The sequence below is a fragment of the Sycon ciliatum genome, chromosome 1, assembly GCF_964019385.1.
Source record: "Sycon ciliatum chromosome 1, ocSycCili1.1, whole genome shotgun sequence".
In the NCBI taxonomy this organism is placed as follows: domain Eukaryota; kingdom Metazoa; phylum Porifera; class Calcarea; order Leucosolenida; family Sycettidae; genus Sycon; species Sycon ciliatum.
Genome location: NC_088643.1, coordinates 32,308,419 through 32,325,459, shown reverse-complemented (window position 1 = coordinate 32,325,459; position 17,041 = coordinate 32,308,419). Strand labels below are relative to the sequence as shown.

Here is a 17,041-nt window from a genome sequence, read left to right as displayed (position 1 = left end):
TGGCGTATACTGGATGTAACTGGATGGGGCGGCATTTGTACCTTGATCTGCACCTTGATTCTTGAGGGTGGTGGCAGCCCTGCACATGCGAAAAACCTATCTGGCCGACCCTGACACAAACTTTTGAAATTTTCTCAGATGCCATTTCTGCTGTTGATTGATTGCTGCAGTTCGTCCAGAGTTCACAAACACACTTGCACTGAAACAGGCACGCCATCCTATCCTGGATAAAATATCTAATGAGCCGCCCGTGCCAAACAACACGGTATGTCCTACCCATGATCACTGTTCACATAGCAGCTCTAGACCTTGGTGGAAAACGATAATAGAGGGATTGGGTGAGTTCTGAAGCAAAGTACATCATGAGTCATGAGTCACTGACTAAGTGCCGTTGCCGCATCCCCAGTCATACCTGCAATGTGCTCGTGATGTACTGGCTTTGTAACTGACCAGACCTCTTGGATAATACATGCCATGATCAAGTAACCAAGGATACAGTATCGGTATGGTTTTTGACGTTCGGGTAACAATTACTTCAAGATTACAGCCTTCACACAGAAGATGAGCAGAGCAGTACAGTAATGGCATTATACCACACCATGGAAATTAAAAACAAAATTGTGCACACTAGATACACACGCATAAGGATTCAACATTCCAGGGTGGTATGCACCGCGGCGGTAAAAAGCGTTCAGCACTTGTGACAAGTCTGCAGGTTCGAAACGTGGCAATTATTGCCGTATGGCTCTATTTTACGTACGGCACCAATTCGGGAAAATACCATATTCGTGTTTCGCTCTTTGGCGCTGAGATATTCTTCATCGTGCTCTTTCAAACGACACATCACCACAAAGCCTGTTCTCTCAGCTTTCCAAAAAGCCTTCATTCTGGGCAATTGAAGAAAGGACGATGGAGTTACAGCAATTCGAACAGTGATGTATATGCACTGCCCAATGGGCGCACTTTGCATAAGAGTTATCTCGTGCTTCGTAATCCAGGATGCTTTTGCAAACGACGTGCTTCGGGTGGAATGGGTTAATAAGTGTTCGATCACTGGTTGACTAGTGGTGTAGAAAGTTGTGCTGTTGTGTTTGATTGTGTGTAGTATGCTGCAGATGGCTGTCACTTCCACATAGTCACTGGACCCAATATGGTAAGCGCATTTTATTTACCTGACACTAACTGTATATAGAGGCCCTGTTGGGTTTCAACATCTTTATCAAAATACAATAGATGTAAACACAAGAACAAAACAAGAACTGAGGAAGAGACTCCGACAGCAGAGAAACAGTGCGCATGCTGTGCTGGCATGCGTACAGGAAGTGAGTACGGATGAATGAAACGATACTAGCAGACACATATGGAGAGCGGGATATTTATTACATCTCAAGACTCAGTGAAAACACCGGCCAATGTAAAGAGAGTGGGTGACAGCCAACCACGGCGATAAATATAAGATACACCACGCCCCTCGAAGATAAAACACATTTTACCTTACAAAGTAGAAGCACGTCAAACAGAACACGCAAGATGGCAGGAAAAGAAGCAGAAAGAGAGCAATTGTAAAAGGAGGTCGGAACAAAGGTAGGTCCACAAGCATTCACGCGTTTTTTTCCCATCCAGTCAACAAAGCACTTCTAATCAGTTATTGAACGTTTTCGTTCCCTTCCCCTGCTTCTCCCCCACTCCGGCCATTCCATAAGTCTCATTGCTGCCTTGCTGCTTTGTGCTGTCAAAAAGTGTGTGGTTATTTGTAAAAAAAGAAGAAGAAGAAGATAGTTATGACTTTGGATTATACAGTGCGGATCGGCTATAGGGTTGTCGGCTATAGTGATCGTATTCTCAAATTCATTTTCATAAACCACCCCTTTCTATACATATTGGATCGGCTATAGTAATAATCGGCTATAGTAATATATCGGCTATAATGATGCGATTTTCTTTGTCAAAATGATTTTATTGCATACATTTTTCATCGGCTATAGTGATGATCATAAAAAATTATACATCGTACATGGCACCATCTGATCGCGGCAGTCAGGAAGCGCTGATACGACTATGATATCCCTCGGAGGAAATTCGAAATGTTTGGCGTTGGCTGGGCTTGTTGTTCCGGGGCATCCTCGGGCGAGAGCGGAGGCAGTAATGAGCAGGGGCGTCACACACGGTACGACCACTACGACCATGGTCGTACCACTTTTCGTCCAGGATGGTCCACCCAATTCATCCAAAAAAGCAATAAAAAAATTCAAGGATCTTCGGACTTGTACATAACATCGCAACTTTCATTGCAAGGAGCATACAGACTTGATGCCTAGCACTAGCAGCTAGCTATTGCCCAAGACTCCAGGCGGCTATCCATTACGATATCGATAGGCGGTTGGAGTCACGGGTAGAGACAACCAGACGATGGATTCCTCACGGACGCATTCACTGCAAACTTGACGGAAACAGAGCTGAGCTGGCGGCGATCACTGGGTCCAGAACTAAAATTTTCCAAGATCTACCATGTTACAATGGCGATCAGCACGGTCAAGAGGCACTACATGTATGTCACTTGTCAGCTACAACATAATATTTATTCTTTCCACAACGACACCTACCTAGTACCTCTGGCTTCTGACGATCTACTGCAAGCTGATGCGAAAATGCATTACAACCGCGAACGCCGCGTTTGTCAACGGAAAAGGGAAGCGCTTCTTTCTCGGAAGTAATTAGTTGAATAGTGTTTGGACTGCTGCTCCACGGCAGCAGAATATTCTGCAGCTGTTCACCGACACGACCCGCTTCACCTAACGATTTACGATCGTTTCGTTTTCCGAGGTTTCTGGTAGCAGCAACAAGAATTGCGTCCGCGACGACACTGAGGACGAAGGTCTCTCGCAAACTAAAGTCCTGTTGCCACGAAGACAGAGAAGATTATTCCGCAAGCCCTTTCTTCTGCTTCCAGTGTCGTATCTCTCCGGACCGGTCCACTGGCATGGCAGATCTTTCAATCCCACCGAACAAAAAAAAAAGGATCTTCTTCTCTCTCTAAAAACAACTAAAATAATTACTTCGCGACTGTCCAGGCCGGCCGTGTACATAGCGACGCGGCGGACTTTTGCAGCACATGATATACATTTTTGCCCAGCGGCTGGCGCTAAAACGCGCGCGCAGCACGCTTGTACTTCGGATTTTGCGATTTTTTCGAGGGCAATGGGTTCCTTTTGCCTTGCTTGGCTACCTACGATGTACAGAAAATACCAAAAAATCCATGAGAAATTGAGAAGTATGTTTTTTGAGCTGGAGTGGGGTTGTCTAATAAGTGCTAGGGGAACCCTCCTCCTTTGCGGCTGTAGAGTGCTAAAACGTGCCCTGTTAGCCGAAAAATCCTTATTTTTTTCTCCGCGGGACACCCCCGGACCCCCGGTCGTACCACTCCCAGCCACCCTGTGACGCCCCTGATGAGTATCAGCGTTGAAGCGCTACCATGGACTCCGCCGAGATGTTGGAGAAGGCATTCAGGTAACAGCGAAGACGATCAGGGACGCGGAGAAGCTTCTCCGTGACATACGACATCACGCGTCAATCGACCTGCCACTTGGAATGGTTTCAGCGGTGATGAGTCGAGCGATGGCAACCCAGACTGAGACTCTACTCCCACTAATCGATCCTGTAGATATTGTTGATATGTCGATTGAATGTGTTGAAGTGTTTCTTTTCCAAAAGAAGGCATTTGTTGAGCACAACAACTCCTTGAAAACTCATGTCAAAAGTCACGAAGTTTTTTGTGAAGTAGCTCTGCACTACGCGTACTGCACAGTCACATGCACAGCACGCTTCTGCACGCTGCACTGATTCGAATGACACCACACACGCATGTGTCAGGCATACCTAAGTATGCATATCGCCTGTAGTAATATATCGCCTATAGTGATATTTTCACGAAAATCAAACACCAACGCTATAGCCGATCAGTACTGTACTTCTGCACAAATCTAACAGTGCATTGCTATCCCATGTCGCTGCATGCTTGTGTATGAATGACTGTACAGAGTGGCAAGTCAACATACTTGAAGCAGATAATGCTCTGCCAAATCATGGCCCAGATCGGGTGCTTTGTTCCTGCTCAATATGCGTCATTTCGTCTCTGTAAGCAGCTCTTCAGCCGTATGGGCTGCAGAGATGATGTTGAGACCAATGCATCAACTTTCATGCTGGAGGTTAGTACATTTACAACCTGTGTTGGGGGACATTGATAGAGAATTACAGTTTCACTACACATCGGGTTGTGTGCAGAGTGTATGGGTGTAGAACTCGGTGACCAGTCAATTCCCCGTGACCAGCCAATTCCCCGTGGCCAGTCGAGTCCCCGTGGCCAGTCGAGTCCCCGTGGCCAGTCGAGTCCCCGTGGCCAGTCGAGTCCCCGTGACAGGTCAAGTCCCCGTGACCAGTCGAGTCCCCGTGACCAGTCGAGTTCCCGTGACCAGTCGAGTCCCCGTGATCAGTCGAGTCCCCGTGACCAGTCGAGTCCCCGTGACCAGTCGAGTCCCCGTGACCAGTCGAGTCCCCGTGACCAGTCGAGTCCCCCGTGACCAGTCGAGTCCCCCGTGACCAGTCGAGTCCCCCGTGACCAGTCGAGTCCCCCGTGACCAGTCGAGTCCCCCGTGACCAGTCGAGTCCCCCGTGACCAGTCGAGTCCCCCGTGACCAGTCGAGTCCCCCGTGACCAGTCGAGTCCCCCGTGACCAGTCGAGTCCCCCGTGACCAGTCGAGTCCCCCGTGACCAGTCGAGTCCCCCGTGACCAGTCGAGTCCCCCGTGACCAGTCGAGTCCCCCGTGACCAGTCGAGTCCCCCGTGACCAGTCGAGTCCCCCGTGACCAGTCGAGTCCTCCGTGACCAGTCGAGTCCCCCGTGACCAGTCGAGTCCCCCGTGACCAGTCGAGTCCCCGTGACCAGCCGTTCGCTGCTCCGTTGGTGATTGCGGAAAGCGTCACATGAACTAGTGCACCCGCCTGACAAGAACAGTTTTGGCCACACTGAACAGCAGGAGAGCGTTAACTCCCACACCGTTCAGCGGACTCGGATTGCCCTGCGTGTTGTGTCGGTGTCGCTCTCAGTGTCCAACGGGCATAGCGTCGAGACACATGCGCTCCTGGATGAAGGATTCACTGTAAGCATTGTCGACAAGAAGCTTTCCAGGGAGCTGGGCGCTACTGGTCCAGTTGATTCCCTGCACCTGAATTGGGCTGGGAATCACAGTCAGCACCATGCCAATTCAAGTGTATATATATATGCGGTATTTGTCTTGTGCAGCTAGGAACCTTCAAATGTAACGTTAGACGTCCAAGAATGCTTTTTTTGGCTGTCACTCGGCTTCTGCTTTACACCCATCTTTGTCACACGTCGGTATAAACCTATTCTGTGTACCTCTCTTTCTCCTTGTGATTGATTTAGCACCTGTGATAGTTGTGTCGGTAGGGTTCATAACACGTCCGTTCTACACTATTTCATTCGTGTTGATTTGTCACACATGATAGTTCGTTGAGTGTACACACATTGCGCCAATATCTTCCATAAAACAATATCAACTCATTTCATTCAACATTTACCTCTCCTCTGAGTTCCCAACATCATAATAGAATGAAACAAGGCTTGTCAGGAGCAACTTCTAGCTGTTGTGGAATGTGACTGGTGCAGTGTTTGTGCTGGTGTCTGCAAGCGTCGTCTGGTCTCGTCTGGTCAAAAGAAAAATCTAGCACTACTATTTGGCAGACCTACTGAAGATGGCATCACCAAATTATGACTCTCCTGGGCCAGGAAATCTGCCATTGATGTGAAGAAGGATGATCTGATGGAAGGATTATAGCGGCAGACGCCAACCCTGTTGTCAAGATCTGGATGGAAACGTTGCTGTAGCATCTCACAGTTCGCCACTGCATCACACACTCCTTTCTACCCAATGTCAGCTTTCGAGGTTCGTGAAGTCTTTGTCTTGTGCAGTAAGCAACTTTCAAATGTGACGTTAGACACCCAAAAATGATTTTTTTGGCTGTCACTCGGCTTCTGCTTTACACCCATCTTTGTCACACGTCAGTATACTTTGTGAGGTGTCGTTTTTTTTTTAGCGCAACCTATTCTGTGTACCTCTCTTTCTCCTTGTGATTGACTTAGCACCTGTGATAAATGTGTCGGTAGGGTTCATAACACCTCCGCTCTACACTATTTCATTCGTGTCGATTTGTCACACATGATAGTTCATTGAGTGTACACATTGCGCCAATATCTTCCATAAAACAATATCATTTAGTTCAACTCATTTCATTCAACATCTACCTCTCCTCTGAGTTCCCAACATCATAATTGAATGAAAAAGGCTTGTCAGGAGCAACTTCTAGCTGTTGTGGAGTGTGACTGGTGCAGTGTTCGTGCTGGCATCTGCAAGCGTCGTCTGGTCTCGTCTGGTCAAAAGAAAAATCTACCCCTAGTACTGCTTTGCAGATGTACTAGTATTCTGACATGTAACACCCCCTACCCCCCCCCCCCCCTCCCATCTCTCCGGTCAATAGATCACTAAACACACAGCGCCATGTGCAACCTTTCTGTTCTGCTTTGTTTTGTGCACAGATGAGAGAAGCACACTACATCCTACAGGTACATGCAGACTTTGTAGTGGTGACCTGCAAGAGTGACCTGTAGCTATGAGTAGTCTCAGATGGGGTTGTCACATTGTACATGTAATCCACAACGTTCTCATCTTCATGGTGTGTTTCATGCAAACTCTTGACATTACAGGCCCGCAGTCAGCTCATGAAGGGTCACACGTTCAATGCATCATGGCACATAGCAGCACTGCCATTCCAAACAATACAAAGACTACAGCAAATGAATCACGGCGCCCCTCACACACACTCGTGAGCCAATGTGGGAAAATGTTCTGGACGGTTTCTCTCCGACATTACCTGCATTGTGTGAACATAGCGCCGTGCTTCTGACAAGCTTGTTCATGACGTAGATAGTGGGTGTTTCATTCGAGAATAGTTACATCAATATAGGTGGTTTATCCTGATTATGTCTGAAATACTGCTGAAGAACGGAAACTGTACAATGTACACTATAATGTACACTCAGACGTACACAACTCTGCATAAATGGCCCAGAATCTGCGAAAACCAGGCTTAGGGTGAAAATCATTTTTTTGAGAAAAATTATGTTTTGTAAAAAGGTTGTGTCGCGTGGACGATCGAGTGCAGTGAAGTGGAACCAAAGAGAATCTCGCTTGTTTGAAGAAGTAGCAGTCATGGCAGGAAGGGTTTCAGCAGTCAGGGAAGTCAAAGGGCTTCCGGTAGAGTATCCCTGCTACTCCTCTAGTCACGATGAAGAGTTTTTGAGCTGATCGAACGGATTCCATCTCCTACACTCATGGATGGCGAAATTTCTGCGCTAGCTGCTGCTTGCGGAAAATGGTGAAGAAATCGTCTCCAGTTAGAGTCGTGATGGCGATAGCGAGGAGAACCTGGACGACATCAATCCAGCCAATCGAAGTACGGAGATACTAGCTGTTTCTGGGCCTCATGCAAAGGGAACACGCGCAGCGGAGCTCATACGTTTGCAGCAAGTTCACGAGGAAAATGGCTTGAAGCGCAGTGTGAAAACGGTTTTGAATTGAAACCCTTGGCGATGAAGTCCTACTGAATGCCAGGCGAATGAGTGAGCAGATCGAGAGGCCCCCACTCGAGACTTTCCTCGCTGGACGGCTAGCTGCAAGGGATTGTACCGCGTGCTGATATTTCACTTGCTGGTCAGCACCAAGCAGATACTGCAGCACGCCAGCACACTATGCGCTTACTATGAACAGGGAACAGTTTGAAAAGGCTGTGTTCTTGCTTGTTTCTGAACAGGTGTACTAGATTCACCCTTCAAAAGGTGCCATCTCAATTGGAGTCAGGTTTCCTTGTGGTGTGTAGCGCCAGAGCATGTCAGTACATGTATTCAGCCCCAGAATGTGCTGAGTGCACTAGTAGTATAGTGAGGAGCAAACAAAATTCATGCAGAACTGTGCATGGCCACTACAGCCTGCAGCATGAAGGGGCCACAACAAGCCTGCCCCCACATGCCTACCTTGTCATGTCACCTAAACAAAAAATATCCATGTCTCTTCCTTCAGTCTGGTGGATCTCTCTTCATTTCTTTTCTGTGATAACAATTTTGTGTTTTTTTGGATTTTTTAACACAATACCCTGGTGTGTTTGAGATGCTTTTAATACCACTATGAGTCGACCCACACCTGTAATATTTTGTTTCCTGACCCCCCTTGCCCAATAGAAGCTGAAAATGGGAAAAAGTCATTTTGTGAAATTTCACCCTAAGCCTGGTTTTCGCAGATTCTGGGCCAAATGTACATGTAAGACTGTACCATCGAATAAGAACGAAGCTGCTGTGTTCGCTAAAAATAAGAACGGGCTAGGCTAGAACCCTACCCCCCCCCCCCCCCCCCCCCAGTTCTTCGGTGCCCGACAGTACTGTAATGACAAAATCACTAATCTCCTGCAGTTCAGCCCAGTTTGGCTGTCTATTGGAGACACACTATTTCCCTACAATCACCCTACTGTTTCTGTATTCTCTACACAGGAGGCAAGTGAAGGTTGTCTTGTGATTATCGATGAGCTGGGAAGAGGTTGGTAATCCTTTCTCTGATAGCCCAGAAGAGGCCACAGAAATAGTTTCCCCATAACCAATTTTTTCCATTTTTCCAAAATACTGTTCTGTGATACATCTTCGAGCACGCAGTGTGAACAGCGATGATTGAAGCATTACATTTTGTTGATGGTGTTTTCTATGCTTTTTTTTCTATACTTGCCGCCACAGGTACTAGTTCCGAGGAAGGTATGGGAATATGCCATGCAATTTGTGAAGAATTAATTGCTAAGAAGGTATGTTTCCAGGATCTCAAGTATAGTAGTACCCTGGCCGTGTCACTTGGGTGTGGCTGTCAGTTTATTTACTAGTGTGGAGATGTGATGTCGCCGTCATTTGCCTATGCTAATGATATTCAAAAAGGAAAGGATCAACATGTTATATGTTATCCGTGTTGGACACAAACTATGGATAACATGATGATTGTAACATTTTGGTCGGGGGGGGGGGGGGGTTCTTTTCAATTTAATCCTTGGCTCTCCATCCAAGTCTAATGATATGCATGCATCTTTTTACCATTCCACTCCAATGGTGTCGCACATACGTGTCTTAGCAGTGACATCGATTTTTTTACAATAAAAACCACACACCATTTGACGGCACAAAGCAGCAAGGCAGCGATGAGACATATGGAATGGCAGGAGTGGGGGAGAGGCAGGGGCAGCTTGACCGACCATAGGGTCTCGGCATCATTGCAACAAAACACAATGGATGTTGAGCTCCTAGGCTACACGTGTAGGTCCCTGATGATGTCTTTCTCCTCATCATCCATTAGGCTGCTCTATATAACCCATGTACCGGCTAGGTCAAGAACTATCTTTCCGCTTCCGTGGCATGCCACAACCCCATGATTCGATGTTATGCACAGTGTCTGCTCTAGGATTGTAGGACAGCCGGGTACACGTGTATCTGGTGCAACCATTTCAACCGGGTCGGAGCCGGGTACACATGTACCTGGTGCTGTCTCACCAGCCGAGTCACATGCTTTAACTGGTTGGTTGGTTTATTTTAATTCGGACAATAAACGGGAACTAGGCCCAATGATATAAAGGCGAATGGATAAGCCGCATATAGAAAAGAGAGGACAGGAATTAGAAAATTACGAAAGAAGAAGAAGTATCTGACACATACAAGCCATGTAGTCAGTCCTTTCAAAGTTCGAAAGTGTAAAGTACCAACCGGGTCACAGGTGACCCAGTACTATATTTTCAACCGGGTCCAAGCGCCGCCCAACCGGGTGGATTACCCGGCTCACCCGGCGCTGGAGCAGACACTGATGCAGAACTATGTTAGCTCCTGAATGGTGGGGTGGATAGATCACATCTATCAACCAGAGGCCAAAGGTCGAAATTCACCTTGCGGCATCCGTGTTACCCTTGTGCCAGGTCGCACGTTCCCAAGTGGCTGAGGTTCACAGCAGGCTGCCTAGTATCCAGAATGTTTACTATGTAAAGCCAATGCTTGGGTTCATGCCACTGTACATGCTTTTCATTTTTTAATGTTTTTGCAGACATTCACTTTCTTTGCCACTCATTTCCTGGAGCTGACTCAGCTGGAGGGCTTGTATCCCAGTGCTATCAAGTAGGTGCATGTATCTTATACCAGGTGCATAGCTGGGTTGGGCTATGGAGGGGTTTCCTTGCTCTTGGGCATGCATACACACCAGTAATTCACTCAATCAGCCCATCTGTAGTTCTCCGATTTGTCGTTACTGGTTAGGCATGTACTCTATGGCATTGGCGCCGGCTTGATCAAGCGCACAAGCGTTTTTGGGCAGCCTGGAAACCTTACGAAATACGCTCCTGTGTATTAGCGGCTATGAAGTATATCAACTTTAAATCTGTACCAATAAGCACAGGGCAATGTAAGCAAATTCATGATCTTCAACGCTTTGCTGTGACTATCTTCAACGGTGAACATCACTACTTTGGTGACAAGGAAGAACAAGAGCATGCATTTTGTTTGTAGCCCGGAAGCTCACCTTCAAATTGACCACACACATCATACTTGTTCATTCTTCACATGTCCCTTTGCTGACTGTCATGTTCTACGTGTGCTGTGTGTCCTGCAGTTACCACATGGATGTTCAGGTAAAACGCAGCATTGCACTTTGTGCCTCATTTGTACTTTGCAAGAAATTTCTTTTTGAAGTCAGCTTTCATGCAGAATTGACAAAGTACATGTAGATTCCTTCAAAGTCGTAATACAAGGAGGTAGAGTCATATTCGACTGTACCTTTCTTCCTGGAACGATGAGGGCATATCACAGCATGCTGCTATTCACAAGACAAAACAATTTCTGAGTCTGTGGTGCACTGTACGTATGCGTTACGCCCCTGAGATTCAGCGTAATTCAATAGTGTATCATTTGGTCTATTTCCTTGTAGCATGTGACAGGACCAAGCGGGGATGACAAGATTCATTACACACACCAACTGAGGCAGGGAAAGATGCAGGAGAAGCAGTACGGTGAGTGAGAGCGGTATTGTTCATAACTGGTGTGCAGTGCTGCCAAATAATTTTCGCCCAAAATCGGACACCCCGAATTTTTCTCCTCGGCAAATTTTTTACAGAGAATTCAAAATATCGCCTAAAACACCACGAAAATTCGCTTCGTTGCCATGGTAACCCCGGAGTTGTCATGAATTTTGTAACGATGAGTGTGGTCGCACACTGAATCTGTACAGACTGGCAGCGTACATGCCATCCAACCTGATGCAGGCATGTTACTTTGCACTTCCACAGCCAAGCGCTAGCCTTTTGAGAAGCAAATATACAGTGATTTGTGCCTTCAGTTGCGCTGAAAAGTGAAAATACAGGACTTCTGCATAGGAAAGTAATGATCTCCGACATTTTGGCTGCTTTTCGGACGTTTCCCTTTTCGGACCGGTTTTCGGAAGAGCCTTCAAAAATCGGACACTGTCTGAAAAATCGGACGGTTTGGCAGCACTGGGTGTGTGTACACGCTACGTTTGCGGTTCATGCATGCCCAACAGGGAGTTGTACCCACGCCAGGGAGGTGACACGGCACAGATATCCTTGTCTCAGGGGTTGCCACGCACACGTTGTTATATTTTTCGAATTGTCCTGTCCAGTCACAATGTTCTATGTTATAATTATTTACTGTGAAGGAATCAAGATTGCCGAGATGTCCACTTTACCAACTGCTATCACTTCCTCAGCAAGGCAACTCCATGAGAAGATGCAGCAGTACCAGGTATGTCAGGGTCAGTATTTACCCGCCACCCTGGTGACCCAGTACATGTGTTAAAAAATGAGTAAAAAAAAATTCGACGGGTTCGCGTACCGGGCAGGTCAAGAACAAGGAGTCGTACAACTCCCTGGTCAAGAACCACCTTTCCGCTTCCGTAGTGTAAGGGGCCACCAAAAGGACAGGGTTGAGACGAACACCCCCCCCCCCTTTCTGTCAGCCGACTGAACAATTTGTTTTCGTTTTTCGTCTTTTGTTGCCCTGCGTGTGGGCGTCGCGCCGTGCTGTCAACGAGTCGTCAAGTCGCAGATTCTACGACTACTTGACGTCTTCATGCACTGTGCATGCCCTGAAACACGTGACGCGCGCGCGCGAGCGCGAGAGAGAGGGAGAGAGAGAGTTGGTTGACGTGACGTAGCTATTTACTACAACGGACCCTATGTAACCTCCCTCCCGCCAATCCTGCATACGCGTCTTGGCATACCTTACCGGTTTCTGCATTTTGAATGCTTCATCAGGGGATGAAATTGTGGTAATAAAAAGCTAGCGTATATGTATACACAGTAGGTGCAGTAGGCCGATTGCAGAAAAGAAGGGAGGATACGGTTTACCAGGCTGTAATTTGTAGTGTTGAAACGAGCGTATCTATAACAAACGAGCGATCAGTTCCACTACCGAGCAAGCTATCGAGCGAGCTAACGAGCTTCATTGATGTGACAAAAATTGCAAATAATCATTTTTTGGATATTTTTTCTATTACAGTTCGATTTTTTTCATCTGGTTCAAATTATCACCGCCGACGTTTGGGGTTCCTGCTGCTTCACTTCGGACTGCTGTTTGGTGTCGAGATATTTTTCAGCGCCGTCTTTGAGCAGCCTTTGTAAGAATAGACTGTTTTGCAACGATTGCAAGTAGCCTTGTTCTTCGCTGCATCGCGGGAGAACTTCCAAACGACTGAGCGTAACTTTCACTCGAATGCAGAGTTGACCGAAGCGTGTCCTGCGACAGGTTAGCAGATGCGGAACAAGACATCAGTGGAGTCCACCAAAGCTGCAACGACAACTGAAACAACTCAAGTGTCGTGCAGGTATACAGTCACTGTAACTGCGAGTGATTTTCACTTTGCTCGGGACTGGACTCTCGATCGACCAGAGAGTTGTACAATATTAATTAATTTTTACGACTCCCCGATCTAAATGTACTGAAATATGTACGGAGTATGGTGTACGGTGCTCGTTAGTGCAAACGAGCTGGCCGCACAAACAAGCCGAGTTTTTGGCGAGCGAGCTAACGAGTACCCGGTGAGATCGTTTCAACACTAGTAATTTGCATGCAGCACTGCAATACTGTAAGGGCATGTTCGATTAGTAAGGATCGGGATCGGGATCCAGATCCAGATCTCAGATCCGTCGGATCCTTCAGAATCAACTGAACACTTTATTTTGAACCCTGACTGTTGCCATGTTGACGAATGGCGCTCACAAGTCACCCAAAAGGGTGAAAGTCGTACTCATCGCTCGCGTCGTACAAAAAGTCAACAAGCCATATCTCGATCTTGATATCAACGTGTGCGTACCACAACATGTACACAAATGATTTTTACCTGCTATATACGCACACAGATCACATTTGGATCCGTTGGATCCGGATTCGACCAATCGAAAGGGTGCGATTCCAATGGATCCGGTGGATCGGGATCCCGATCCTACCAATTGAACATGCCCTAAGGCAACAATATTCGGCGCATATTTATTTTCGGCTATTTTCGGCCTGGTCATGTTTGGCTGAAAATTTGTTGCGGCCGAAATTTTGTTTTGCAAGGTTCATTGTGACAGTGTATACAGGCGGCAGCAGTACAAGCCGAAAATTTGATGCGGCCGAAATGGGTATTAGCCTTGGGAGGCCGAAATCTCCGAGTTTCACGTATTACTACGATCATCAGGCAACTGATGGCTCCGAAACGGGCAACCTGAACATAAGGGGGAGCAAGGTGAGAAATACTGAGGGAATCATAGCGAACAAGTCAAGTGGAGGCGAGAAGTTGCTAAGTCTTTAGAATTGAGGCTATCCAGTAGCAGCAGTTCCGGTGTGGATAAAACGAGAGAGCTTGGAAGCTCAGAGCCCTACGCTATGCTTTTTTGCCTTGATGACCTAGACAAAAAAAGCATAGGGATGTTATAAATTCTTATAAGTTTCTAATTAACGCAATAAATAGAGTAAGCTGCGCACTCAGTACAAACACCATTAGCAAAACTTGTTTTCATGTAAATATAGAAGCTTGAAAACAAGTTTTGCTAATTGTGTTTGTACTGAGTGCGCAGCTTACTCTATTTATTGCGTTAATTACATTTTTATCTCCACGTAAGCGTTATAAGTTTCTACTTTTTGTTTTTAGACATAACCTGGGATTCGAACCTGCACTATCGCCCTGCATGCATCCCCCGATACACTTCGCATACATACTAATTCTTCCAAGTTGCTTCACGTTATGATCTTGTATTTGAAAGCCCTATTTGAATATGCATTGTGGCCAGCCGTCTTTGATTGTACGGGATAGGTACGGGACAGGTACGGGACAGGTACGGGACAGGTATGGTCGAGGGTAATACGACACCGTCTACCGCCTTGATGACGGCAAAAAAAGGAAAGGGATGTTATAAATTTTTCAATTCTCCTTTTTTCAGGCATTTAATCCCTGGGATTCGAACCCGCACTATCGCCCTACATGCATTCCCCCATACACTTCGCATTCATACTCATTCTTCCAAGTTGCTTCACGTTATGATCTTGCGTTTAAAAGCCCTATTTGAATATTGCGGCCAGCTGTATGTGGCCAGCTGTCTTTGATGGTACGGTACGGGACAGATACGGGATAGCGCCAGGTGTGACACAAACACACAAACACCAAATAATGCTGTGTGGACCCTGGCTAGCGCCAGACGTTACTGAAGTAACGTCTTCTGCATAGCTACGGGAACGAGAGAGCTTGGAAGCTCAGGGCCCTACGCTATGCTTTTTTGCCTTGATGACCTAGACAAAAAAAAGCATAGGGATGTTATCATGGTTATAAATTCTTTAAAAAAATTCTTTTTTTAAAGACAACCTGGGATTCGAACCCGCACTATCGCGCGCCCTGCATGCATCCCCCGATACACTTCGCATACATACTACCGGTATGTAATTCTTCCAAGTTGCTTCACGTTATGATCTTGCATTTGAAAGCCCTATTTGAATATGCATTGTGGCCAGCCGTCTTTGATGGTACGGTACGGTACGGGATAGGTACGGGACAGGTACAATCGAGGGTAATACGACACCATCTACAGCCTTGATGACGGCAACCGTGAAAAGAAAAAGGATGTTATAAATTTTTCAATTCTCCTATTTTTTCAGGCATATCCTGGGATTCGAACCCGCACTATCGCCCTTCATGTACATGCATTCCCCCATACACTTCGCATTCATACCCATTCTTCCAAGTTGCTTCATGTTATGATCTTGCGTTTGAAAGCCCTATTTGAATATTGCGGCCAGCTGTATGTGGCCAGCTGTGTTTGATGGTACGGTACGGTACGGGACAGATACGGGATAGCGCCAGGCGTGACACAAACAAACAAACAAACACACAAATACCAAATTAAAGCTGTGTGGACCCTGGCTAGCGCCACACGTCACTGAAGTAACGTCTTCTGCATAGCTACGGGAATAAAATAGACTAGAGCTGGGGACTTAATTAACAGTATGAACTCGTAGATGTGTCATGATGCATTGAAGCTGGCAGTACACACAACGGTACAGACCAGCAAGTGCAGTAGTTACAACTACATATATGAACATGAAGCATACATGCAGTTCCAAGTTCAAAGGTTCATAAACCATAGAAGTGAGCTAGCAAAGTTGTAGTGGTATAATATATGTAGTATAGGCCAATATGAGCAATTTGAGTGCCTGGTGAAACCTGAGAATGAGAATGGGAATCTTGTCTTAGGAAAGGGAATCCTACATATAGGGTAATTTTGGTTGGTTCCCGAAATTTCAGGAACCAACCAAAATTAGTAGTAGGGGCTAAACTGTCTCTTGAACGGGTTTTAAGGATTTTCACCCGTTTCTTTCGTGTTCACTGTGTTTTTCAATAGCCTAGGCAGGGTTTTGAAGAGAATACTAAAATTCTGAAATGACTGGTCAATCGCCCTCAGCCAATCAGAATTCAGCATGTGTTTTCTTCTCGGCCTGCTGATGTCTGAACTCTTGTTGTTTCTGCATGAGGGAGGAGAACTGTGACAAGCCTGAAGAAGAAAATCTAAAATTCAGAAAATCTAAAATTCTGGCCAGCCCAAACCCCGACCACCATCCCATCCTAGAATGATTACTCTTATAGCCTATCCTGGCTCTGAACTTCACACCTGAAATGACTGGCCAACCGCCCTCAGCCAATCAGAGTTGAGCAAGTGTTTTCTTCTTGGCCTAGAAGAAAATCTAAAATTCTGGTCATCCCAAACCCCAACCACCATCCCCTCCTGGAATAATTACTTTTATAGCCTATCCTGGCTCTGAACTTCACACCTGAAATGACTGGCCATCCGCCCTCAGCCAATCAGAGTTCAGCAAGTGTTTTCTTCTTGGCCTAGAAGAAAACCTAATGATTACTTTTATAGCCTATCCTGGCTCTGAACTTCACACCTGAAATGACTGGCCAATCGCCCTCAGCCAATCAGAGTTCAGCAAGTGTTTTCTTCTTGGCCTGCTGATGTCTGAACTCTTGTTGTTTCTGCATGAGGGAGGAGAAACAAGCGAAGAAAATCTAAAATTCAATACTCCACTTCGCCCATTTGGGGGGAACATATATGATTTCTCCCCGACCTGCTCACACATGTTGCTATGCAATTCTGCCAAATCAGCCCATGTAGCGGACACTGTCCAATTTTTCGGAAAAGGAACATTTCCAACTTCCCACTTTAACGAAGGAATATCAAAGATTGTACAACAGTATGACTGCACTTTACTGTTTTGGTATTATGGCAAGGTGAATACAATCATGCTTCTTTACCACCCTGGGAAGAAATGCCCATTTATGGGAGTGTCTGCAGAAAGGTGTCCAATCTGGGTGAAAATATTTGCAGCACTGGATACGATTATCACATTGCCCTCAAGC

The 17,041-nt window shown here is 46.3% G+C and overlaps 1 protein-coding gene across 2 annotated transcripts in view; it reads left to right on the top strand.

The window, feature by feature from the left end:
• The window catches only part of LOC135823384 (mutS protein homolog 4-like), an 82,123-nt gene that overhangs the window by 64,332 nt on the left and 750 nt on the right, over positions 1-17,041 (top strand). For both annotated transcript variants that reach the window (XM_065336239.1, XM_065336243.1), the window contains 10 exons: positions 171-265; positions 1,106-1,153; positions 4,038-4,205; positions 6,610-6,636; positions 8,614-8,659; positions 8,851-8,915; positions 10,190-10,260; positions 10,751-10,769; positions 11,066-11,147; positions 11,810-11,895. In XM_065336239.1, coding sequence (XP_065192311.1) covers positions 171-265; positions 1,106-1,153; positions 4,038-4,205; positions 6,610-6,636; positions 8,614-8,659; positions 8,851-8,915; positions 10,190-10,260; positions 10,751-10,769; positions 11,066-11,147; positions 11,810-11,895 — 707 coding nt within the window. The remainder of the gene's footprint in view (positions 1-170; positions 266-1,105; positions 1,154-4,037; positions 4,206-6,609; positions 6,637-8,613; positions 8,660-8,850; positions 8,916-10,189; positions 10,261-10,750; positions 10,770-11,065; positions 11,148-11,809; positions 11,896-17,041) is intronic.